Raw genomic sequence first — 21,239 nt, forward strand, 5'->3', positions numbered from 1 at the left:
TGCCTCACTCTCTGTGAAAAACAGAATACACATTGAAGATGCTGTCATTTTATGTATGAATCAAACATAAAAGACAGACAATCATGTCGACATACAGGCAATTTAGTGCACAGGCATTTTTATATGGATGTGGAAAGACAGGCAAGCTCAGAGAAAATGCATCCATCTAAAGGGAGAATGTAAAAACTCTGGACAGAAAGATCTCCGAAGTCCAGAATAAAAAAATAAATAAGTGAAACCGGTGAAAGAAAAAGAGTACTGGGAAACCCTATACACACTTTATATTTCACCTGTTTTGTCTAGATACTCGCCCCCGATCAACCAAAGACTGCATATAGCCGTTACAGAGTTATACATGCTGCATGGGTGCAGTTCAGTGTGAGATTCTCCTTTAGTAAGAATGTTATGTTGATTTTTCTCAATTTGCTCTTTGGACATTTTTCTTTAAATCTTGTGAAACCTTTGGTAAGCCCCATAATCAGGGTGCAGCCTGCAGTCAGCAGCTTGCCAAAATAAGGGTTATACTTAAAGCTCTCAATTAGAAAAGGCAGCGAGTCATTGCTTTACATCTCATTACTACTTCTCAGTGTCGGTGGCCAATTTTACCTTGTTGCATTTTGTATGACATTACCAATTATGTTGTCTTAACAGTTCATACACACATGAGCTTTTTATGTGGAGATGACTTGACATTGGGTCTATTTTTTCTGATAGGATTAATAAAGCAAAATGCTTTTTTGCCTTTTCTCACTTTTTCACACTTAGCAAATCCTGTCCTGCAGTGCACTTTCACAGACGGCTTCTTTGTCTTTTTCTCTCCTTCATCCTTCACAGGTGCGGTGGACAAAGACAGCAGGCAGTGCTTCAGACAAGTTCCAGGAAACATCCATCTACAATGAAACACTACGCATCGAGGGCATCCAGAGGGTGCAGGGGGGTCGCTACTACTGCAAGGCCGACAACGGGGTGGGGGTGGCTGCCATCAAGTCCATCCGCGTAGATGTGCAGTGTAAGTTGGCAGGGAGATGGAGAGAGAGAGAGAGAGAGAGAGAGTGAGAGAAAAAAACTCCTTTCACTTCTAGACTTCTAGCTGACTTTCACAACGGCCGTTCCCACCGTTAGAGAAGGCCAAGATGGGCTGAGATGGAAAGATTGCAAGAGGAAAGATGAAAGACAGATTGGATGAAGGATGAGATTTCAGGTGGGAATGGTTTCCAAGAGTATCTGATGAATTACGGTGGAGACGATCAAAAGCATGACGGGAGGATTAGGTGCACAGGAGGGATAAACCCAATAGAACTGTTTATTAAGAGGGGGTATAGAAAAGGTGCAACAATTATTTAAAGAGTAAAAAAAATCGGTTTTGTTTATCCACTTGAAAATGTGGTATTGCTAGTTTACTCCACCAATTATGGTAATAATTGTGTAAGAGGTCAGATACTCTTGTTAAAAGTGAAGTCTGTTGGACATATTGAGAGTTTGTGAACAGTTAGTCCAGGCAGTACGAGCTCCCTAACACACTGCTTCTCAACTAATCCAAATCACAGTGGTCCTTACATTATTGTAGGGAGAACCATTGACACCCGTAAATTCTTCAGTTTAGATTTGTGGCTTCTCTAAACTGACACTGTGAACACAATTACAATGCAACTTATCTACAGTCTGATAAGTAAGAGATTCCTTTTCCTTTTCAGAAATGATTTGATGTCTCTGTAATATGAGTCGTCAAAGTGGGTATTGTTTTTAACACAGGAACATGCTACATTTTATTGCAAATCTGTTTATCCTGAGCAGGCACCAGTACTTTCCCAGATAGACACTTCAGAATCAAGTGTTTAACCTGTGACAATGACTGCCTATGACACAGTGGTTTGATATAAATGAAAAAGAAATCTATCTCCTGGCATTCATGGAGAGAGACAAGAAGTGACTCACAAGGCTGTGTAATGCTGGATCGGCTTGTTTGTGCTGCTGCTGTAACTGATTAAATAGCCTGAATATGTCAAGATAAGACACAGTTTGTTGACCTTGCTTCAAGTTCTATCCTTACTTCTTATGAAAAACTTTTCAAAATGTGTTCTCATGTAGTCAAGGGTAACATTTCAGAAAATTCTTTCAGGTGACTTTTCAAGTTGAAGGTTAACAGATTAACGACGCTTCCAATGATTAGAAAACACGAGTGACAGTGAAGCTAAACTCTAAAAATGACAGTAAAGCTAAACTCTAAAAACTAAAAATATAAATTTAATTATATTTCACAACAGTACCATGTCTATCTTTATATGTTACTTGATTTTAGGTATATATTCTTAACAAATTTTAATTGTACCCACATTTCCTACCATGTGAGAGTTGAGAAGCAGCATTGTGCTGTAGGGGTCTCGTGCTGCTGCTTGTTTCACTGCCCCACTGTCCCTGTGAGTCAGCGGCCATGTCATGGCAATCGGCTAATTCACATGCAACCTCATGCTCAACACATCAATACCATTAGACCCTTTTATTTCATTGCCAGTACCCCAAAGTCCTTACCCATTTGTTACCACTGCTTATTGTGTAAATAGAGCTTTCCCTCATTGATTCAATCATTGTAATGGTGCGTTTATGGACTAATAGAAAAAGGCTGCTTTCCGAAGGGCCGTAAACATCAATTACATGCATTTAATTTAGTAGATTCATCTCTAACCTTTTTATTTTCTCTTTGTGCAAAATACAATACTATGGCCTATATCATTTGGCATCAAATCTCTAGAGCTTTTTTGTTTTTAACTATGCATACCCAGTCTCACACGGATTTACAGGCATGCACAGAGACACAGGAGTGCCCAACGCTTTTCCCCAAAGAATTTGTCACACACACACACACACCACCCTGCATCGGCACTTAGTGGAGCGGTCTCTCCCTCCTCCTCCTGTACCTCCACCCTTTCTGATGATAGTGTTAGTTCTCCCCAGGCGCTAGCTTGGCCTCTGCAGGGGAGCTGGTAATTGCAGGGGGCCTTGGTAGTAAACAGGTTGCATTGTGAGTGTAGTTGTGACAGGAGCTCCGTGAAGCTAACCAGCTCTGACGGCCAATGCTTGTTCAATTCCCCTTCCCCCATGCTGTGTTAGACCCAGCGGCGATCAGCCACGCTTCCTCCACTGGGCGACTTTAGTGTTAGAACGATGTAACAATTAGCCCATGCTACCGGGGAGAAACGAGAGAGGGCGAGAGAGAGAAATACATGAAAGTGAGAGGGAGATTGAATGGGTGAGTGGGTGGGGGGGTGTGGGGAGAAGGGGGCGCGGGGGCATAACCAGGAAAGAGGAGGCAGAGAAGCACCAACCAAGTTTGGCTTAGGCCCCGTTCACACGACAACGAATACGAGTGTATCTGCAAAATTTTCTTCACTTTTGGGGAGTCCGTTTACACGACACTGGTGTACGAATCCACTGCATCCATGAAGTTTTTGTACCGGCTCCCAACGTGGAACGTTTCCTTCACGGTCGCGATTCCCCCTCTGCACAGACTGCCGGAGGCCATGGAGCATTGTTACTGCGCATGCGCATCTCCCCCGTTCCCGTCATGTTGTAAATAGTTCTTTCTGCTCATGTGCCAGTAAACAAACATGGCAGCCCCTGTTAGGGTTAGTGTCACGATACCAACATTTTGGTATCGATACCGATACCCCCATGTATTTCGATACTTTTCGATACTATTCCAAATAAAAAGAGAACACAGTTGCGGCCTTGTGGATGTAGCAGCACCATTTTTTTTTTTTAACAGATTCGGTGTTGTCATACGAAGCGTTGTCGTGTAAACGGGACTTTAGTGGTAACATGAAAGTGAAGCTCCAAGATCTCCTGTAAGTGCTCTTTTTATTGAATACTCAACACCGCCAATACCCTAGTGTATCGTGTACATTATTTTAATAATGATCAAACTATTCGGTGACCCGTCGAAACAATTTATCAGCGAGAGAAGCTTATTGACTATAAAACACCCCTCTCAGTAATTGTCTTTGTCATCATCATTTAGAGGACACAGAAAATATTTGCCTCACTAAAATTGAAAAGCTGCTCATGTAATGTCAAAAACTGTTTGTCATTTTTAAGCATCCCTTTCAGTATTAGCCTGGAATCAGATTATGACTGGACATTTTCTGTTTGTCTCCTAAAATGTACTCCTTTTTGTCTGCATACATATATGTGCCACATAGTTCTCACAGAGAATTAACTTATTATCTTTTGAAGCATTCAAGCATTATGTAATTTGACGATTGAAAATCCTATACAACTGTCTTTTCAATTTTATGTGGCCTTGCCCCCCCCCCCCCCCCCCCCCCAATAAAATGATATTCCATAGAAATTGCTAGAAAGATGGAAAGATATGTGAAGCTTATGAAAATTATGTTTCACTTTAACACCATCACACAGTGAGAGGGGGAAAATAATATACACAGTACGTGTGAATGCTGACCTGAATGCTGTCTATTGGATGTGTAGGTCAGACCATATCTAAGGAGCTCTTGACCTTTTCAGGATAAACTGAACCGCAAGCTTGGGGAGAAAGCTGAAGTAATGGTGATAGATTGCAGCTGAATAGATTGTAGTATTAAATTGGTGAAATTTTCACCCAAGGAGGGAAGGAGAAGTAAAGGAAATATAAGGCAGATGGATAGGGAGGCTAAAAGACAAATGAAGACACCGAAAGAGAGAAGTAGAATCTGAGGAGGGAAATGAGAGGGAGGGAGCGACGTACATAATAAGGTAGATGCACTCGTGCTTTACAATTTGGATGCATCCAACAGACCTGTTATTGGACGAGAGGTTAGAACATGCTGTTATCTGCATCAGGTACAAATGTTCGGCTCTCCTTGTCTCCTTTTTTAAAATCACATTATTTCTTTTCTCATGTTGCACCTTATTTAAAAAAAAAAAAAAAAAAAAAACAAGGAAAAGAGGAATGACAAAAAACACTACTTTGGATCCTCTTTTTATTTTTCCTATCTTTAAAAAAAAAAAAAAAAGTTATTCTTTATTCTCTCTGGCCTTTGTATGTGAAATACATACTTACGCACCAGCACATGATAAAACAGTGTGCATGTCTGAAGGCATAAGAAGTGAGTCAACTGGAGTCTTTTTTTCTCTCCACAGTAAGGCTCAGTCAAACAGAGCAGTGGTTTTACTGGAGGTCATTTACCCTGTATGTTGGTTATCTCTGCTCCAGTGCAGATGTAGACAGGCATCCACAAAGACGCCTGCACTTCACACACTTGCATGCAGCACACATATGTTATATATTTACAGCGCATGTATGAACATGCACATCATATCACACTCACATCAGCACTTTTGCAGGGCTACAGTGAGCTCGACAGCACACACACAGTCACACCTCAATGTGTGAGAGGCAGTGAAAAACTATGAGAATGAGGTAAAGAGAGAGATAGGTGGAAGCTCAATAGATAGCGGGGAAGATTAGTGGAGGGTTGCAGGACTGGAACAAAGGTACAAACTTGATATCCTAATATCCGATTGTGAATTGAAGACATATACAGCTGAAGTTACTCATATATATGTACGTATATATATATATATATATATATATATATATATATATATAACACCTCCTCCTCAGTCATTCTTTTTACATTCTTTAGTTTCTGGTCATTTTCTGTAAGCACAGCAGCCTACCAGCTGCACCAGTACACACTAGACCATTACCAGACTAATTATAGATTAAGTATATGGGTTTTGTTTATTTCCATCCAATATAAAAGCTTCGCTATTTCTCTTCCGTTTACTAAGTCCCCCTCTCCCATTTTCACTGAAAGCACACACAGGAACCTTTTCATTGATCTACTGCCACTCAGATTGACTTCTCCTGTGCCGGCCACCCAGCTATCTCCCATCCACCCCTCGGCCATTATAGCTAGCGTCCTCGTCACACCTCCATCACACGCCATACACCAGCCGACCAATGACCTGGCACGCTAACCACTGAGACAGTGGGACAGTGAGCAGGCGGGTTTAACTTTGAGTAGCCTCTACTGATGGGATGGACTTGGTTCAGAAACCCAACTGGTGAGACTTTGGTGGCGATCATAATAAAATGGTCGATAAACAATAAAAGTGGGTGTTTCAGCTGAGATCGCAGCTCATATTCCTCTGTGGATTTAACATTCTCCCCAGGACAGAACAAGGTAAGTGGAAAATTGATGGGGGGCAATCAAAATCATGATGACAATACTGATGTTAATCACTGTGATGATTATATTAATGATATTGGCAGTGTTGTGACAGCTTGAATGATGAATGATTCAAAGGCGCAGGTGTGCTCTTGCTTGACTGGTTTAACTTGTCTGCTACGTCCTGCTTTTGTGATGCTTAATCTGCTTAATCTGACGAACACTTTGTCCGTTCTTTGGTGAAATTTGTCTTTTCCTGAGCTGTCTATCTTTATTGCTACACACCGCAAATTTGCAGGTTAATATAATTTAATATACACAGTCGGGTTTGCTGACATAATCTGAGCTACCTTTCTATATCTTTGGTTTGAATTTGACACGAGTATCCAACAACTTGATCGATAACTACAACAATGTCACAGTGTTTTTAGTTTGGTTTCAACACAAAGGACTTGGAGTGTATCAATGCAGATCGTTTAGCTGATATTTTCCAGTCATCTGAAGAATCAATAGTGTAATAAAATAGACACAGTGAAATAGGAATATTCACCAAGATTTACAGTTATTGTAAGAAATGTGAAATGAAGTGCATTTTAACAAGAGCGTTAGAAAGCCAAAAGGAAAATATAGCTCTTTCAGGGACTCTGACTTTTCACCGAAATTGACACTAACCTGCCGTGGCACTGTCAGTAATGACTGCAAGTGAATGAAGTACAAAACCATGAATCTCCAAACGTACACAAGCTCTTTCACAGCCTTGGCAGTTATCACCCGAACTGTCACTTGGCTAACGGAGTCAGTAGAAGAATGTGTAATCTATTATTCCTCCACTGTGGCTTCAGAAAGAGTCTCAGTTCAGCAGTACAAGTATTCTGAAATATGTGTTTTTGACAGCAGCAAGCACACATTTTCCTCACCATAAACAGCAGGCTTATGCGTGGAGTTAATTTTGTCCATTTGTGGGCCAAACCGTCACGAGAAACTTGATTCCGGGTGACACAAAACCCATAGAAATTGGCAACATGACACTGCTGGTGAAAATTGTGATGCATTCATGCATGCACAGAATTTATTAAGAGACAAAGCAACAGCAGCAGTTTATCCAATATTCAGAGGAAAGTAACAGAAGCAGGTAGTTTAAAAGAAGCTTTGACCTTCCAGTGGGACTGAAGTTGAAGCCACGGGGGGAATCACTGGGACACCACACCACGGTCACACAGCATGGCAAATGCTCACACAAAGTTTTTTTTTTTCCCCACTCTTCCCAGTATCACTTTCACATTTCCTGTGGATTTCATGTATTTTTCACTTTCTATCTTTTTGTTTTTCCATGGCCCTTTGTAACCCCCTCTCAGTGAGTTCCCTCTTATTCTCTTTAAGTGTGTATTTCTGCTTGTGTATGCAACATTGTGATGTCCTCAGCCTGTTTGTGTTTTCTGAATTTATAGGCCACTTCTCTGTAGAATTAGCATTTGCAACATCCTTCTGTATGTTTAGTCCCTTGCCTGCTTTCATCATTCTGTCCCCCTTATGAAGAAGTGACAATTGGACGGGGCAGTTCTAGAAGTGACATAGATAGATATTTCATGGCATTGTTGATTTAGCAAAATATATTCTATTCCACAAAGTTAAGTCCAGTACTTTAAAAAATGTTCACTACTGGGGCCAGAGTAGTTCCTCTAAGAAACTTTTATTGCCCTGAATAAGAACCTCACAAAAGAAGAGACATTAACTAGCAACGGAAATTAACTTTAGATAACAAGTTTGTGTAATTGTAACTGCTGCCCAGTGTGGACGACTGTGAAGAACAGACACAGGAATACAAAAGAGTTGGCCTCTTTTGGTGCAGTTTGCTGCAAAGTCATAACAAGTCAATTTTGTGACTTGCTGTGTGTTTAAAGTTGTGTGCTGCTGGTTGAATGTGCACCATCTGATACAAATGTGGCACTTGTGCTTGAATCTTTGGCTGTGGTCTTAACACTCCTGATGTCATATAGCATGCATTACATAAATACATCAAATAGACATTCACTCTGCACAGACACATGTCTCCTGTTATATCTGCCTGTGCTCTACAATCACACTGTGTAGTTTATACCACTTTTAAGCAAAGTGAGTGCTCATATTTGTACTTTGTGTAAATTATATTGTGCATGTTTGAGCATGTGTCCACATGAACCGGTAACATTTTGTTGTAAACCTCTTTGCCTAAGTAATAGATTAGGGATGTGACACTTTACGAGGTGTATGTTATTTTGCTGCTAAAAGTAAGTGTTGTTATGACTCTCTAACATGCAGTGATATACCTGTAGCGGTTGTTGTTCACGCCTTGCAGTGTAAATATACCTGGCTCGAGGTCAAGTTCGGGGCTGTTCTCTCAGTGTGTCATTGGCTTCCTCAAGTTTCCAAACACAGTCCAAGGCATGCATTTGAGATGAAATAGTCGCTTTAAATTACCTTTCGCTGTGTGCCTCTGTATTTGCGATGTGGTGGTGAAACTGGGTTACCCAGCGGAAACCCACACACACACACACACACACGGAGGGAACATGCAAACTCCACACAGAAAGGCCCAGCCAGTAGGGAATGTTCTTAATGAAAATAGGTAATTGGATGTTTTCACTGGCAAAATACTGAGAGGAGCTAACAAACTAATTCAACTCAGCCTAATAGTGCTCAAAAGCAATTACGCTGTTTATGATTTTGTCTGTACGTAACATGTTTCATTCATTCATATCTGCATAACTGCAGTGTCCACACTCACAAGTCATGGGTATTACATCTCATTTTATGCTTGCGCGCAATCAGCTCTTCATCCAGTCTTGCAGAATTGTCTTTTAAGTAGCTCTTCCTCTGAAAGATCTGTGTGTGTTGCAAGTAATGCAATGTATACACTACATTGTAGTGTATCACCCGGAAAGTGCATGCAAACTGAAAGTGCAATCATTAGCACTTAGTCTTTATTTGGGATCTTACTAAATCAGATCCTTAGTCTTCTTAATTCTGCAGAAATTCATTTTCATGCTGTGATTTTAGCTGTACAGCTTCTCCTACATTGCATTGCTCCACCTTGAAATCCAGTATGTGTTTAATCCAGCAACAACATGCAAAGAAATAAGGTCTTTTTTGGCAATGTTCCCTTTTATTGATTCCATATGTGAAAACATCTGCTTATGTTATAACAGTGCTTTAGATGTGGTTAAATTTAATAAGTTTAGTGCTACAAATCTTTCAGTTAATTGTTTGTGAGTGGTGTCAATACATTCCCAATCTTCTCCATCAGTGGTGTAACATGTTTTCCTGTTTTGTCTAAACTGATTCACCATCATGACTCAGCAGCAGGAAACTGACATTTAAACAGTATGACGAGAAAAGTAATCTTGTTTCAAAAATGTTTATTACTGTCAAACACCAACTACAATGTTTTTATTCAACATTACATTTAGCTATCATATAATGAAATGCGCATGTATCCGTTACTCTTTTCCTCCTGACATGTGTGTAACATAAACATGTATTTATTTTCTTTATTCAGAACATCTCAATCATCTGCCCAAGCTGAAAAGCTTGAATTTTCTAGACAGTGTGTAATGAAGGAAAGCAAAGAGGCTCAGGGGTTACCAGTGTCACTGCACTGCACCAGAGGTATAGATTTGAACCAAAATGCAGCACTTAAGCTCTCCTCATGGCCCTCCCAGTGATGGTCCACTGTTATGGAGGTTAAGTGAAGTGGATACTCACAGATGAAAGAGACCTGAAAGAGTAAAGAGTGGAGGGAGAAGCATAGTCTGAAATCAAAAAATGTCCTTAAGATGAGTGGGTGCATTTCTTTTTACATGGATACGCGATTATTTGCCTCTGAACACTTGAGAGACATCTCAGGGTAATGTCTTTACAATGCAGAAGGACATAAGAGACAATGATTAGAAGTTCCGATCCTGAATGACTGCTGCTCTGTAGACTTAGTGCTTGTGTTTGGGACCTTTTTGTATAATTCGTCCTTTAACAATTTCAAAATAACATTAAGTAACCAAACAGTCCATGAAGCTTGCACTCGGATGTGTTTTTCCTTCTTTTAAATGCGATAACTCAATCTAAAAATGTAAAAAAAACATCTAACATCCCTGTTAAATACAGTGAAAATGCTGTTATTTTACATGTGCCCTCATGTATTGATCTTGCAGGGGTTTTGTTTGTTCTCTGCTGCTTTGATTCACACTGATTTGCCTTGAAGGTTCTTCACAGTAAAAGAAAATTGTGTTTTCCTTGTTTTCATCATAGATTATTATTATTGATTTGTATCAGTTTTGGGAAACATGTCATTTTATTCTTGTACAGTTCGGAATTATATGCAAAATCTAGAATGTGAACGCAAACTTATCTGGCTGCAGGTCAGACCAGTGTAGAGACTTGATATTGAAACTGACGATTACGTGACAGTGGAAGACGGTGACTCATGGGAAGTGGAAGTAACTGATGGAACTACTGAGGAGTTGTAGGGGGAATGCCACCAGATTAGTGGGTGGGTGTAGGAGTGAAGTAACTGATGTAAAATTAAACTTTGGTGGTATTTGGTTCACAGATGAGTAATAGAAATGGACCACAAAACACCAAAGAAGTGAAAGGATTTTAGAAGTGAAGTTACAAGATAAACACACACACACACACACACACACACACACACACACACACACACACACACACACACACACACACACACACACACACACACACACACACACACACACACACACACACACACACACACACACACACACACACACACACATAAAAATGCCGTCAACAATTACTCGAATTAATTGTTTCTGGTGGTATTTTTGTTTTGATTTATTTTGATTAGCACTTCTACATGAAGTTTATTTCAACATACTTTTGAAAAGCACAAACATATAAAAGTTGTGAAATGGCTAATCTAAGCCTGTCAATACATATTTTTTATCAACAGTCTGGGCCAAACTTTTCAAACTGTTCTGACCCATTCATTTATATGTTAAAAGTAACTGAAGTATATGTTTGTATGATGAAATGTATGTGAATGACATAAAAAGAAAGGTGAATTAAAATAGGCAAACCTTGTTTTTTTATGGGAATAATTGTTCTTCACTTCTGTATTAGACACATCTGAATGTTAGACCTTGGTCTTTTGGGGTTTTTTTTATTAATTTTTTTAAGGATCTATGTCCAGATGAAAGCAGCATCCACAGTTGAATACTGAGAGAGAACATCTGCATTGTGATTCACACATTGTGAGCTGTCAGAAATCTGGGTCAGTCAGTACCAAAGGCTAGATGCTTCAAAGTGAAATTGTTCCACTTAAATGATATATGGTGCTTCTGTTCAGTTGCTCAGTGAGTTTAATACAGTGCTAACACTGTCAAGGTTAGAGGTCCTGGTCCCACTGGGCCCGTCTGCCAAAAATGTAAGCACTCATATAGCTGGACTGCACTTTGGATTAAAACATCTACACTAAGTGGAGTTCTGTATGCTGAGTGCGTTGTTAAAACTCATAGTATTCATGCTTCAGTTCAAATGTAAATATATCACACACCTCTCCACTATATCAAGGATGTTGCAAGCATTGATTACTACCTGGAACAGCACAGAGGCAAAAGTTACAGTTACGAAATAGGGTTAGAAGAACTGATGCATAACTGGAAGTTGTCATTTCTTCACACGATACAGAAAAATAAGTGTAAAACTCTTTTGGTTTATTCAGTATGCGCTGGCTCCTTAATGCTTTGTTTGAGTTGCCCAGTGGTTGATGATACATAAACAGCTTCAAATGGCTGCCAGCAGGATGTTGTTGAAGTTTAGCCAGGAGGTGCAGAATCTGAAGGAGGAACAGTCTCAGTGCAACACCACAAAAAGAGACGTTGTCTTTTTTATGGTTTCCTTTGACATCCAAGGTTTATGAGAGGTTCTGTCATCCTGTTGATAAAACGTGTTTCAAGTTTTCGGTTTAAACCACATGAAAGACACCGCAGTAGTTACGATGATCCATATGTTCACTGGCCTGAAAATGAGTTTTTACATACAGAATCCCGCATTGACAATAAAAAAGATATCTAAGGCTATTTTGAGGTACTTTTCTGTTGCCTCCTGACCAGCCAACAACCCTGTAGTGTCTGGTGAGCAGTCAGTCGATGGTGTCAAACAATATAATCATCTCATCACTGCAATTGATAACAAGTTGACCTTTGACCCACACCTACTTAATTTTAATTCAGAAACATTTGGATGGAAATGTTTTGTTTCGTGGTGATGTTTAGTCTGAGCTCACTCATATATGGTTATGGGTCAATCGGCATTTTACCTCTGAGCAGATGCAGTCCTGACTGATCACTGCCATCTGATTTTCAAGAAGATCAGTTGTTTTCCATCAGGCTGCAGATTATGCAATAATACATTACCAACAAATCAGAAAACATTTTAATTCTAACTGTTATGGGCCTTTGCAACAATGCAGTGTGAGCTTAAATGTCTGTATAATTGGTTTTCTTGCAATTCATTCATTGTTGTTGATAGTTGATACTGACATAAAAAAGACACATATGCAATAGCTATATTATATGAATTTAACATAACCCCGGCCCCTCCCGTCCTTCAGTAACAGCAGGTAGGATATGGAGTGATGGACGTGCCCGTTGGCCCTCTTTTCTACTCTTTCTGTGCATTTAATAGATTCTCATTACCACTATCTCACCTCCAGTCAAATATGTAAATTAAATAATTTGGTTCACAATATGAAATGAAAATACACCTGCATCACTCGCCGTTCTCATTTAATCTTTGTAACAAGAAGAATATGATGATTATCAACTCCACTGCTTCCACATTATCATCAGCTCATTGTCAGATCCACTTGAAAACTAATATGAGGGAGTGCGCGGGTATATTTCAGACTCTATCACACATATTCCCACAGTGTCTTCCAAATAAATGGGCTTGACTCATGTGTTTGTGCGAGTCGCTGTGTGCAGGTCCTGGTTTATGAGCAAATGGGGCTGCATGTTTTATAATGTGTCTCAGACAGAAACACATTTGTTCAGTGTGATCTAGTAAGTGAGTGTATGTTTGAGAGTGTGTATGCAAACCAGCTCCAGGAGAGCTTTTGTTGTTGGGGAAAAAAAAAAAAACCCATACACCTCTTTTTCTATCAAATCTAATTTAGTTCTGTAGTGCGCAGTATTCTTTGACTCAACGGGCATAAGATGTTCCACAGATATACGAATGCAGAGAGGTATGAAAAGGTGAAGGAGCTATTGTCCTGATCCTCATGAATACATATTTTTGATTAAGCTCATCTTTCTAATATTTAATGTCATTTGGGGTAAAAGCAAAGAAGAAAGATGTCACTCTGCTTTAATATTCAGTTTCAAGGTTTTCCTCATATCTGTCTTCTCGGAAAGCTCAAAATTTATCCTGCTGTTTACTTGACCAGCTTTGCCTCTTGTGTCAGCGTGGTTCAGTGCACAGCACAAAGCGGATTAAAAAAACAAATACATGATTTTTGCCAGTTAGTTTCAAGTTGTCTTGCTAATGAAGCTATTGACAGAAATGAATACAGCTCGTGTGTCGTAATCACAACCTGCGACATCCAATAAAAAACAAACAAATCCAAGGCAGCTTGAAAAGAAATAAACACAGCTATGATAATCAATAGAGACAAACCAAATTCAAAAATATTTAACTTGACAATTTGTAAATGACAAAAGGATTGAAATATGCACAATCTTGGGTCTTTTACAGGTCAGCTGTCAAAACATGTTTGTGTAATGATCATACACGTCTGCCATATATTTGTGATTCCACTCTTTATGCGCTCTGCATGCAAAATATATCAGCTTGTATATGATTTTTTAAGAAATTGAACAGAATTTCTCATGTTTCATAAAGGAAAGAGACTTATCCCTTTTTGATACATTCCAGTTCGGGTCTCATGGGTCAAATTGAGTCTGCGAAGTCCAACTTACCTCGTAATACAGTGTTTATTAAATACATGCAACAAAGCATAATCTAATGACTGAAACAATAGGGGAAGGAGATCACGGCCAAAAGTAACAAAAAAGTGGACGTGGGCAGACCCAGCTCTTTCCCCCTAAACCTAAAAAAACCCAGACAAAGTCTACCAGGAAACCAAAGCCCTAAAACAAGACGACTGGAGATCTCTAACCAAAGCTTAAGGAAGAAAACTAAAGCAAACTGAGAGGGACAAAAATAAGCTGCTGTGGCCAAAGACTCCCCCCAGGAAAACAGTGCCAGAGAGAGCCCCCCCGATCTCCACGCCTCTTCTCATTAACTCCTGACTGCCATTTCTCTGCAGGTTGTAAATCTGTGAAAAACAGAAAGAGGGAGAATGAAAGAGAAAGCGGCAGCCTAGACGTGGGTAGCGCCCCCTCAAGGTGCACACACCAACAATGAACCACACGTCATAATTCAGTTCACACTTCTTTGGTGTTTTTTGCTGCCGTGTTTGACCAAGAGTCTGGAGCGCCTTTCTATGAGGCGTTTACTGAACACAACATCACTGTTCATAAGAGTTGTTGGTAGTTGTGTGTTTATAACGCTGTTGTTTTTTTCTCACTTAGTCCATTTGTTGTTAAATACCTTCGCCATGTCTAATTATAATTTTAGACGTAATGCTTACCTCATGAGATGACTGGAGCCTTTTTAGTTGAATCTTCCACAATCTGAAGCAGTTGACGGAGCCTCAGTGAGACAACCCCTTCAGGTTGGTCCTGGTGAGGCTGGTCTGAGTGCGGTGTTAAAAATCGATGCTGCCGCCGCACACTCCTGAACCTCAACTCAGTCGAACTAACAACGCCATGTTGAAAAGCGTCCCACCCAAACGGTGATGCCAATTGTGTCACTACAGCGCCACTCTCGCAAAGTTTCATTACTACATAACTGTTCTCTTCAGCCATGTTGGCTGGAAACACATTTCCCAAGTGATACAGTGAAGCTGCTCGTCCATAATGTGAGTTTACTGAGGCATGACTGCAAAACAGTGTGGAAAAAGCTCAAATGCTTACAAGTAGAATTAATACATAAAAGGGTTTTATTTGACCTAAAGTAGCTCCTGAAGAACCAGCAGTGCATTGCAATGGTAACTCCCACAAGAAAGCAGACAATTCCAATGTTTCACATTAAAATGTATTAATTATCACTTTGCTACACTATAAACTGCTAATGGAAGCTTGCTGACCTTGAAGTTATTTTTCATCCTGAGAAGGCAGAGACAGTCTTCTCCTGGGTGTGTTTATTGAAAAATACCTTCTGCATTATGCGTAGCATGCTTGTATTTGTGTGTGTCTTCAAGAAGTTTTATGTAATGAAATAGCTACAAACTCTGAATTCAATCACTGGATAATTATTTATTGAATACTTTTTCCATGTTTTCTCCTCTTGTTCTCCTATTAACATACACAAGTTGCATACTTATCCGTAAATATAAAACGGTTGTCTTTTTTACAAGTAAGTATCTCAAATATCTCAAGACTTTACGGACACTATCTTGTCACACCTTATATCTCCTTAGACCTGCAGCACCCTAAACTGGATGGGTGGATGGATGGATGGATGGATGGATGGATGGATGGATGGATGGATGGATCGATATATGTTGGTAATCTGGGATGGTGTGTATTTATTTTCAGTTGCCACTTTATCTTTGGTAAATTCCATGCACATTTTGCTCGCTGGAAAAAAGAGCCAGACAGGTGAATAAAAACCTTGTTTTCTGATGATGAATAGATCCTGCACAGGTTTACAGTCTGCCAATTCAGATTCAGTGGAGGGAGGCATTCAAACATATTGTTGCGCCGTTCATGTCGCACATTGTACCAGATGATACATCTTTAAGGTCACTACAATCACAGTCTGAGGGTCAATTTGACCTCAAATGTTGACTTTCATTAATTTTGTCAGATTCAATGTTAGATTGGGTTCATCACTCAAAGTCGTCATAGTAATTATTTAAACAACTTGATTAGACGTTTGTCTTTTTCATACTTGTGTCAAGTTAAATTCACTTACCCACATCTCCCCTATTCTGTTTTGTAGACAGCAAATTACAAAACCCCAGGGCTTCAAGATACCTGCCATTTTAGTTTTCAGGTGTTAATATGAAGGTAAGACATGGTTTCAGTACAAAGTTATGACATGGCACCTTTAAAGACGCAGCCAGGTTAGGTCTTTCTTGGTAATTGTTAGCAGGTGTGGATGTGTTCAAAAGTCAACGGAGACGATTCTGAAAATGCATACCATGATTTATTTGGGGGTGGGGGTGTTGAATGTGTCAAGCTAACAATGTGTTTTGCATTTACACTGATATAATATTCATGGCTCTGCTACACATAGGTTTAAAAAAATAAAATAAAATAAAATACATTCTAACATGGAGAACATAGACTGCAACCCTACATCTTCCAACAGAGTGTTGCTCCTTTATGCTCGCCCTGCTCATTGGTCCCCAGTTACCTTTGAACAGGCAAACTGTAACGTGTAAAATCTGTCACTAATGGATTAGTATGCTTCAGACAGCCACCTTGGTCTAATTATTTCCTCTTGCTGCCAGATTCTGTGTGTGAGCGCACAAAGGTCGAGAGGGAGGGTGAGATTGAGTCTTCTGCAGAACCTCTGCCTTCAAGCAAAAAGCATCTTTGACAGCCTGACATGTGCGTTCCCTGACATGTGTGTTGGTGTCACCTTGATGGAAAAATGTACGCAGAGACTAAAGAAGCCCCAACAGCAGATAATGGCTTCTCTGTGTCCGTGGAAATATGGATCAAGCCAAACAGGGAAAAGCACTTAAATGCTTCCCACAATTCCTCTTGATCACAAAAAAGAAGCACCGTTTTTTTTTCTTTTCCGAGAAATAAGAAAAATGTAAGACCATCAGTGCTCCATGTTGTATGAGAAGCATTTTCTGCTCTATCTATGGCTCAAGTAGGAATTTCTGTCATGTTACAGATAAAAACCATGTAAAAGAGATATAGCTATTGTACTTAAAATTTTCTATATTGAGCAACATTTAGTTAAATGCTTGTTGTGTAAAATATTCAGCAGAGACAATGTCTACAAAAGAGGAAGCTTTCACTTGGATAATGCCACGCTCAGTCTGCAGAAACATCTAGACAAAGGAAGCCAATGTCGTATATCCTGCCAACATTTTACATCCAATACACTCCTGGTGTGCCTCCTTTATTTTGTTTTTATCAAATGTGTTTTCTTGATCACTGTTATTCCAGCACTACTGGTCTCTATTTTGTATCGAATGTGAAGTCATAGATTATGCTGCGTTTTAATAGCTTAATGGTCTATTGCATTGTGATGTGACAATAGAGATTTTTCTTCTTTTTTTTTTTTGGGCTCAATAGGGAGTTACATAATTGCTGGTCTCTGTTTTAATCCTGAGAAGGCAGCAATTCTTACTGTTTCACATTGGCTAACATTGAAATTGCAGCTCACATAAAGCTAAGCTTTCAAATTAGTGTGATTTGCATAATGGGGCTGCTATAGGTCAAACCTTTAAAGGTATGTATTTGATTTTCAACCTCATTTCCATGGAGGCTGCATGCTAATCTCAGGTTAGGCTCTTTAATGAACTCTCTTGTTTGTTCATTTTCTATTGTCATTTTTTAAGGAGCTGCATGTTTTTATCCGTCCATTAAGCACTTAACGCACCTAACTGTACATTTGCATGCCACTTTAGTACACTGAGGAAACTTTTGTTTTTTTTGTTGTGGCCGGTAGCTTAAAGTGCTGTTGTCTTCTCTTTTGAGCGTCCTAAAAGAATGAAGTTATATTAAAGTGCTTTGCAAGCAGCCTTTAACGACACACACTGAGCCTGCACATGACCACCGCTCTTTCCTTTTGGCTCAAACTTAAAGCCTCACCAGCTTCTCGTTGGGGAAAATTCTGTGTCATTCTGTCTGAGAGGGTTTTCATGGTGATGTTTTGGATTCATTTGAGAAGTGCTACACATTTGACACTTTTCCTTGTTTTGTCTATGTCCCAGCAACAAACAAACCAAAAAAAAAGAGATGGGCTTTTCAATGCTGTCTTGTCCTAGTTTAAATGGTGGAGAGGGCAATCTAAAATGTTAAATACAAAGAAATGGTCTCATAACAGCACTGCTTTAAGATGCTTTTATTGTAACTAAAGCTGATGCTACATCACTCTTGTCAGTATTGAACTGTATTGATTCACCTCTCACAGACTGGGTGTGAGCAGCTTGAAAAACAGCCCGTGACAGTCATGGAGACACTGCTTTAATTAGGTTGGTGCCATTTCCTCAATAAACAGTGTGACATAAAGTGTTAACTGTCACACTACGTTCTATTAAGGAAATTATATGGTAAACAGTTTGCGTCAGCTACTGAGTGAAACTGTCCTCAGAGATAACAGTGTTATTAGTGGTCACTGTACTGCATGTAGAATACTACTATGTATTGATATCTTTGCTCAAGGGCTTTGTCTTTTAACCAGTGTCCTCATTTCTTCTTTGTAGGCTGAGCTACAGAGATACTCTTCCCTAAAACTTTGCCCTTGGAGTTAAATAAGCACTCACACAGCATTGCTCTGCTCCTTTTTTTTTTAAGTGCACATCTGCAATCAGTTCCTCTGCTGCTTGCAAAGATTTTCTTTGCTCCAAGTTAACCTCTCCTCCTCACACTCACTGTGCTCCTGTTAACTCACGAAACTTCTGCCCTCAGATATCTGTCCATGCTTGCATGCAATAAGCGCACTGTTGTGTGTTAACGTGTAAACACCCCGCGGAGCTAGTACCTGGTTCCATCTTTGGCCTGAAAGACTTTAATGCCTCTCCGTCTTTATCTCTTTGGTGTTCCACTTTGAATTTGCTGGACTCCTTCTGGCAGGACTTTAGTGAGCTGTAGCAGTGGCGCCACCAGGATTCAGTTTCATAGTACGCACACAACCTACATCCCCCGCCCCCTTGAGGGTCCCCAAGCACCCGCCTGGGAGGTGGGGGCTTTGCAGTCATGTGCACAAAGAAGATTGTTCTTTGCGAGCGCCAGTTGGGGGGTTGACTAATGACATATGCATTCATTGTCTTCAAGTGCATTTGGGCTGTTTCAAGAGGCATACCTGAAAGGAAGCAATTTCCTGGTTCAATTTTTAGCTTTTGGGGCCTTTGTCCATGGACTTTGCATGCTCCCTATGTGCATGTGTTGGTTTTCTTTGGGTACTCTACTTTCTCCCAGGAAATAAATGTAGGGTAGGTGGTGACAAAGGATTACCTTGCTTTCCCAAGAATTTACCTGTGATTGGCTCCATTGCCCAGTGATGCTAAGCAGGGTAAAAGAACAAATAAGATTTGATAGTTTCGTCAATCATGGAGCACCAAACCGCAGGAAGATGACCTCATGTTAAAGTTTAGTTGGAGACTGAATGAGGAACTCACTTCATGTGGCTTTGGCATTTTTATAGGGATATTACTGACACCTGAATCCCTGGTTGGAGTGTGCCATACAAGAAAAAAAAAGCTTAAAATTTCTTCGAAATTATATGTAAGATGTATGATCAACAATAGTTTTTGTGTCAAAAATGTGTGCAGATTTAGACAACGACAGAAGACAACAGTTGGGGGTGCATGGGCAAAACCCACATTAGCAATAGACTAGCCACAAACAGAACACATCAAAACAAGTAGATAATAGAAACACACGCAGTACTACCAACTTGGTGTTGTAAGTCGGAGATCGCAGAACACCGGTTACTAAAAATTTGGGAGACATAGTGATAAAATAGCAACGAAAAGGAATTGGAACTGTACAAACCAGAGCAGATTTCAAAGAACTGAAATACGTTTGTGATTTGAATTTAGTTGAATTTAAAAAATTTTCTTCATTCAAATATATATTATTAGAGCTGGTGTGAGGAACAGTATCTTAGTGCAGAGGTCACAGTAAAACATAAAAAGGACACTATGCGGCTGCAAGGGAAAAGTCAATGTAATGGATTAACAATATCTAACAGTTCAAGCATGTAAACACGCCTTGAATGAAACAAACTCAAGAATCTTGCATTTTCCTGACAATGCAAGATGTGTTCTTCACAAACTAACCATGATCTTGTCACTGGGATCATCCCTTCATTTTGGGGGGGGGGGGGGGGGGGGGGGGGGGGGGATCCAAGCAAATAGTTTAGAATCTAACAGGTAAAGTGATATGCTTCTCTGGCACGTCTCAGATTTGTCAATCAGAAAGAATTTCAATGCGGGAGGCTACTATTTGGGAAGGTTTTGACTCTGCCCCTTACCTGAACTGAGTTATTTTCCAAGCCTCAATGAGGGAGATAGGAACAGATAATAGACACTTTCTATTGCAGTATTCTAATCATGATTTTTTAAAGTTTTATTTGACCTTTGTTTATACAGGTAAACTCATTGACATATAAGTTGTCATTTTCAAGAAGACAGAACACTTGTTAAAACACAGAGCACAGCATTTTATTTTATTATGGGGGGATAAAAACTGCATAACAGCAATATTTAAGGTTATGTTGACACAACCTGATCAGAGGTGCCCAATTAGTGTGACTCGAGAAGTTTCATAGTTTGCTTGCAAATCAGCTGTTTTGTTTTTTGTCAAGCCAGATGGATGAACAGATGGAGGTGATGAGCACAAACCACAATCAGCCTGCCATTACTTTCCAGCCATATGCTTAATATGACACGTTACAATTACACCGCCATAATAAAGTCTCATTTATCCAAATTTTAGGTCCCATCTAGCTGTGTCGGAATAGCAGTATGTACAGAGATATGTGACATTACAATATGTTTTTCTTTATCTTAACAGCATAGTTTGAGACTGAATGAAATGTAAAGTGAAAGACTTCGCTGTGTCTAAAGTGTATTTAGCCCTCATTAAAATTGTACTTTGCAACATTTTTAAATTGCTTATCCTGTTCAGTATAAGTTCCTGCAATTTGTTTTCAGTTCAGACCCAATAAAATTAGAACAAAAAGCCTATTTCTGACATTTTGTGAGGATTGGTGTTTATATTAAATCATGATGATAATAAT

The 21,239-nt window shown here is 39.7% G+C and overlaps 1 protein-coding gene across 2 annotated transcripts in view; it reads left to right on the forward strand.

Annotated features, from left to right (window-relative positions):
• mdga1 (MAM domain containing glycosylphosphatidylinositol anchor 1) overlaps positions 1–21,239 on the forward strand; it is a 181,563-nt gene that overhangs the window by 72,468 nt on the left and 87,856 nt on the right. For both annotated transcript variants that reach the window (XM_080458769.1, XM_080458770.1), the window contains exon 4: positions 835–1,009. In XM_080458769.1, the coding sequence (XP_080314895.1) occupies positions 835–1,009 (175 nt within the window). The remainder of the gene's footprint in view (positions 1–834; positions 1,010–21,239) is intronic.

Source organism: Lipophrys pholis (assembly GCF_963383615.2).
Source record: "Lipophrys pholis genome assembly, chromosome: 2".
NCBI classification, from domain to species: domain Eukaryota; kingdom Metazoa; phylum Chordata; class Actinopteri; order Blenniiformes; family Blenniidae; genus Lipophrys; species Lipophrys pholis.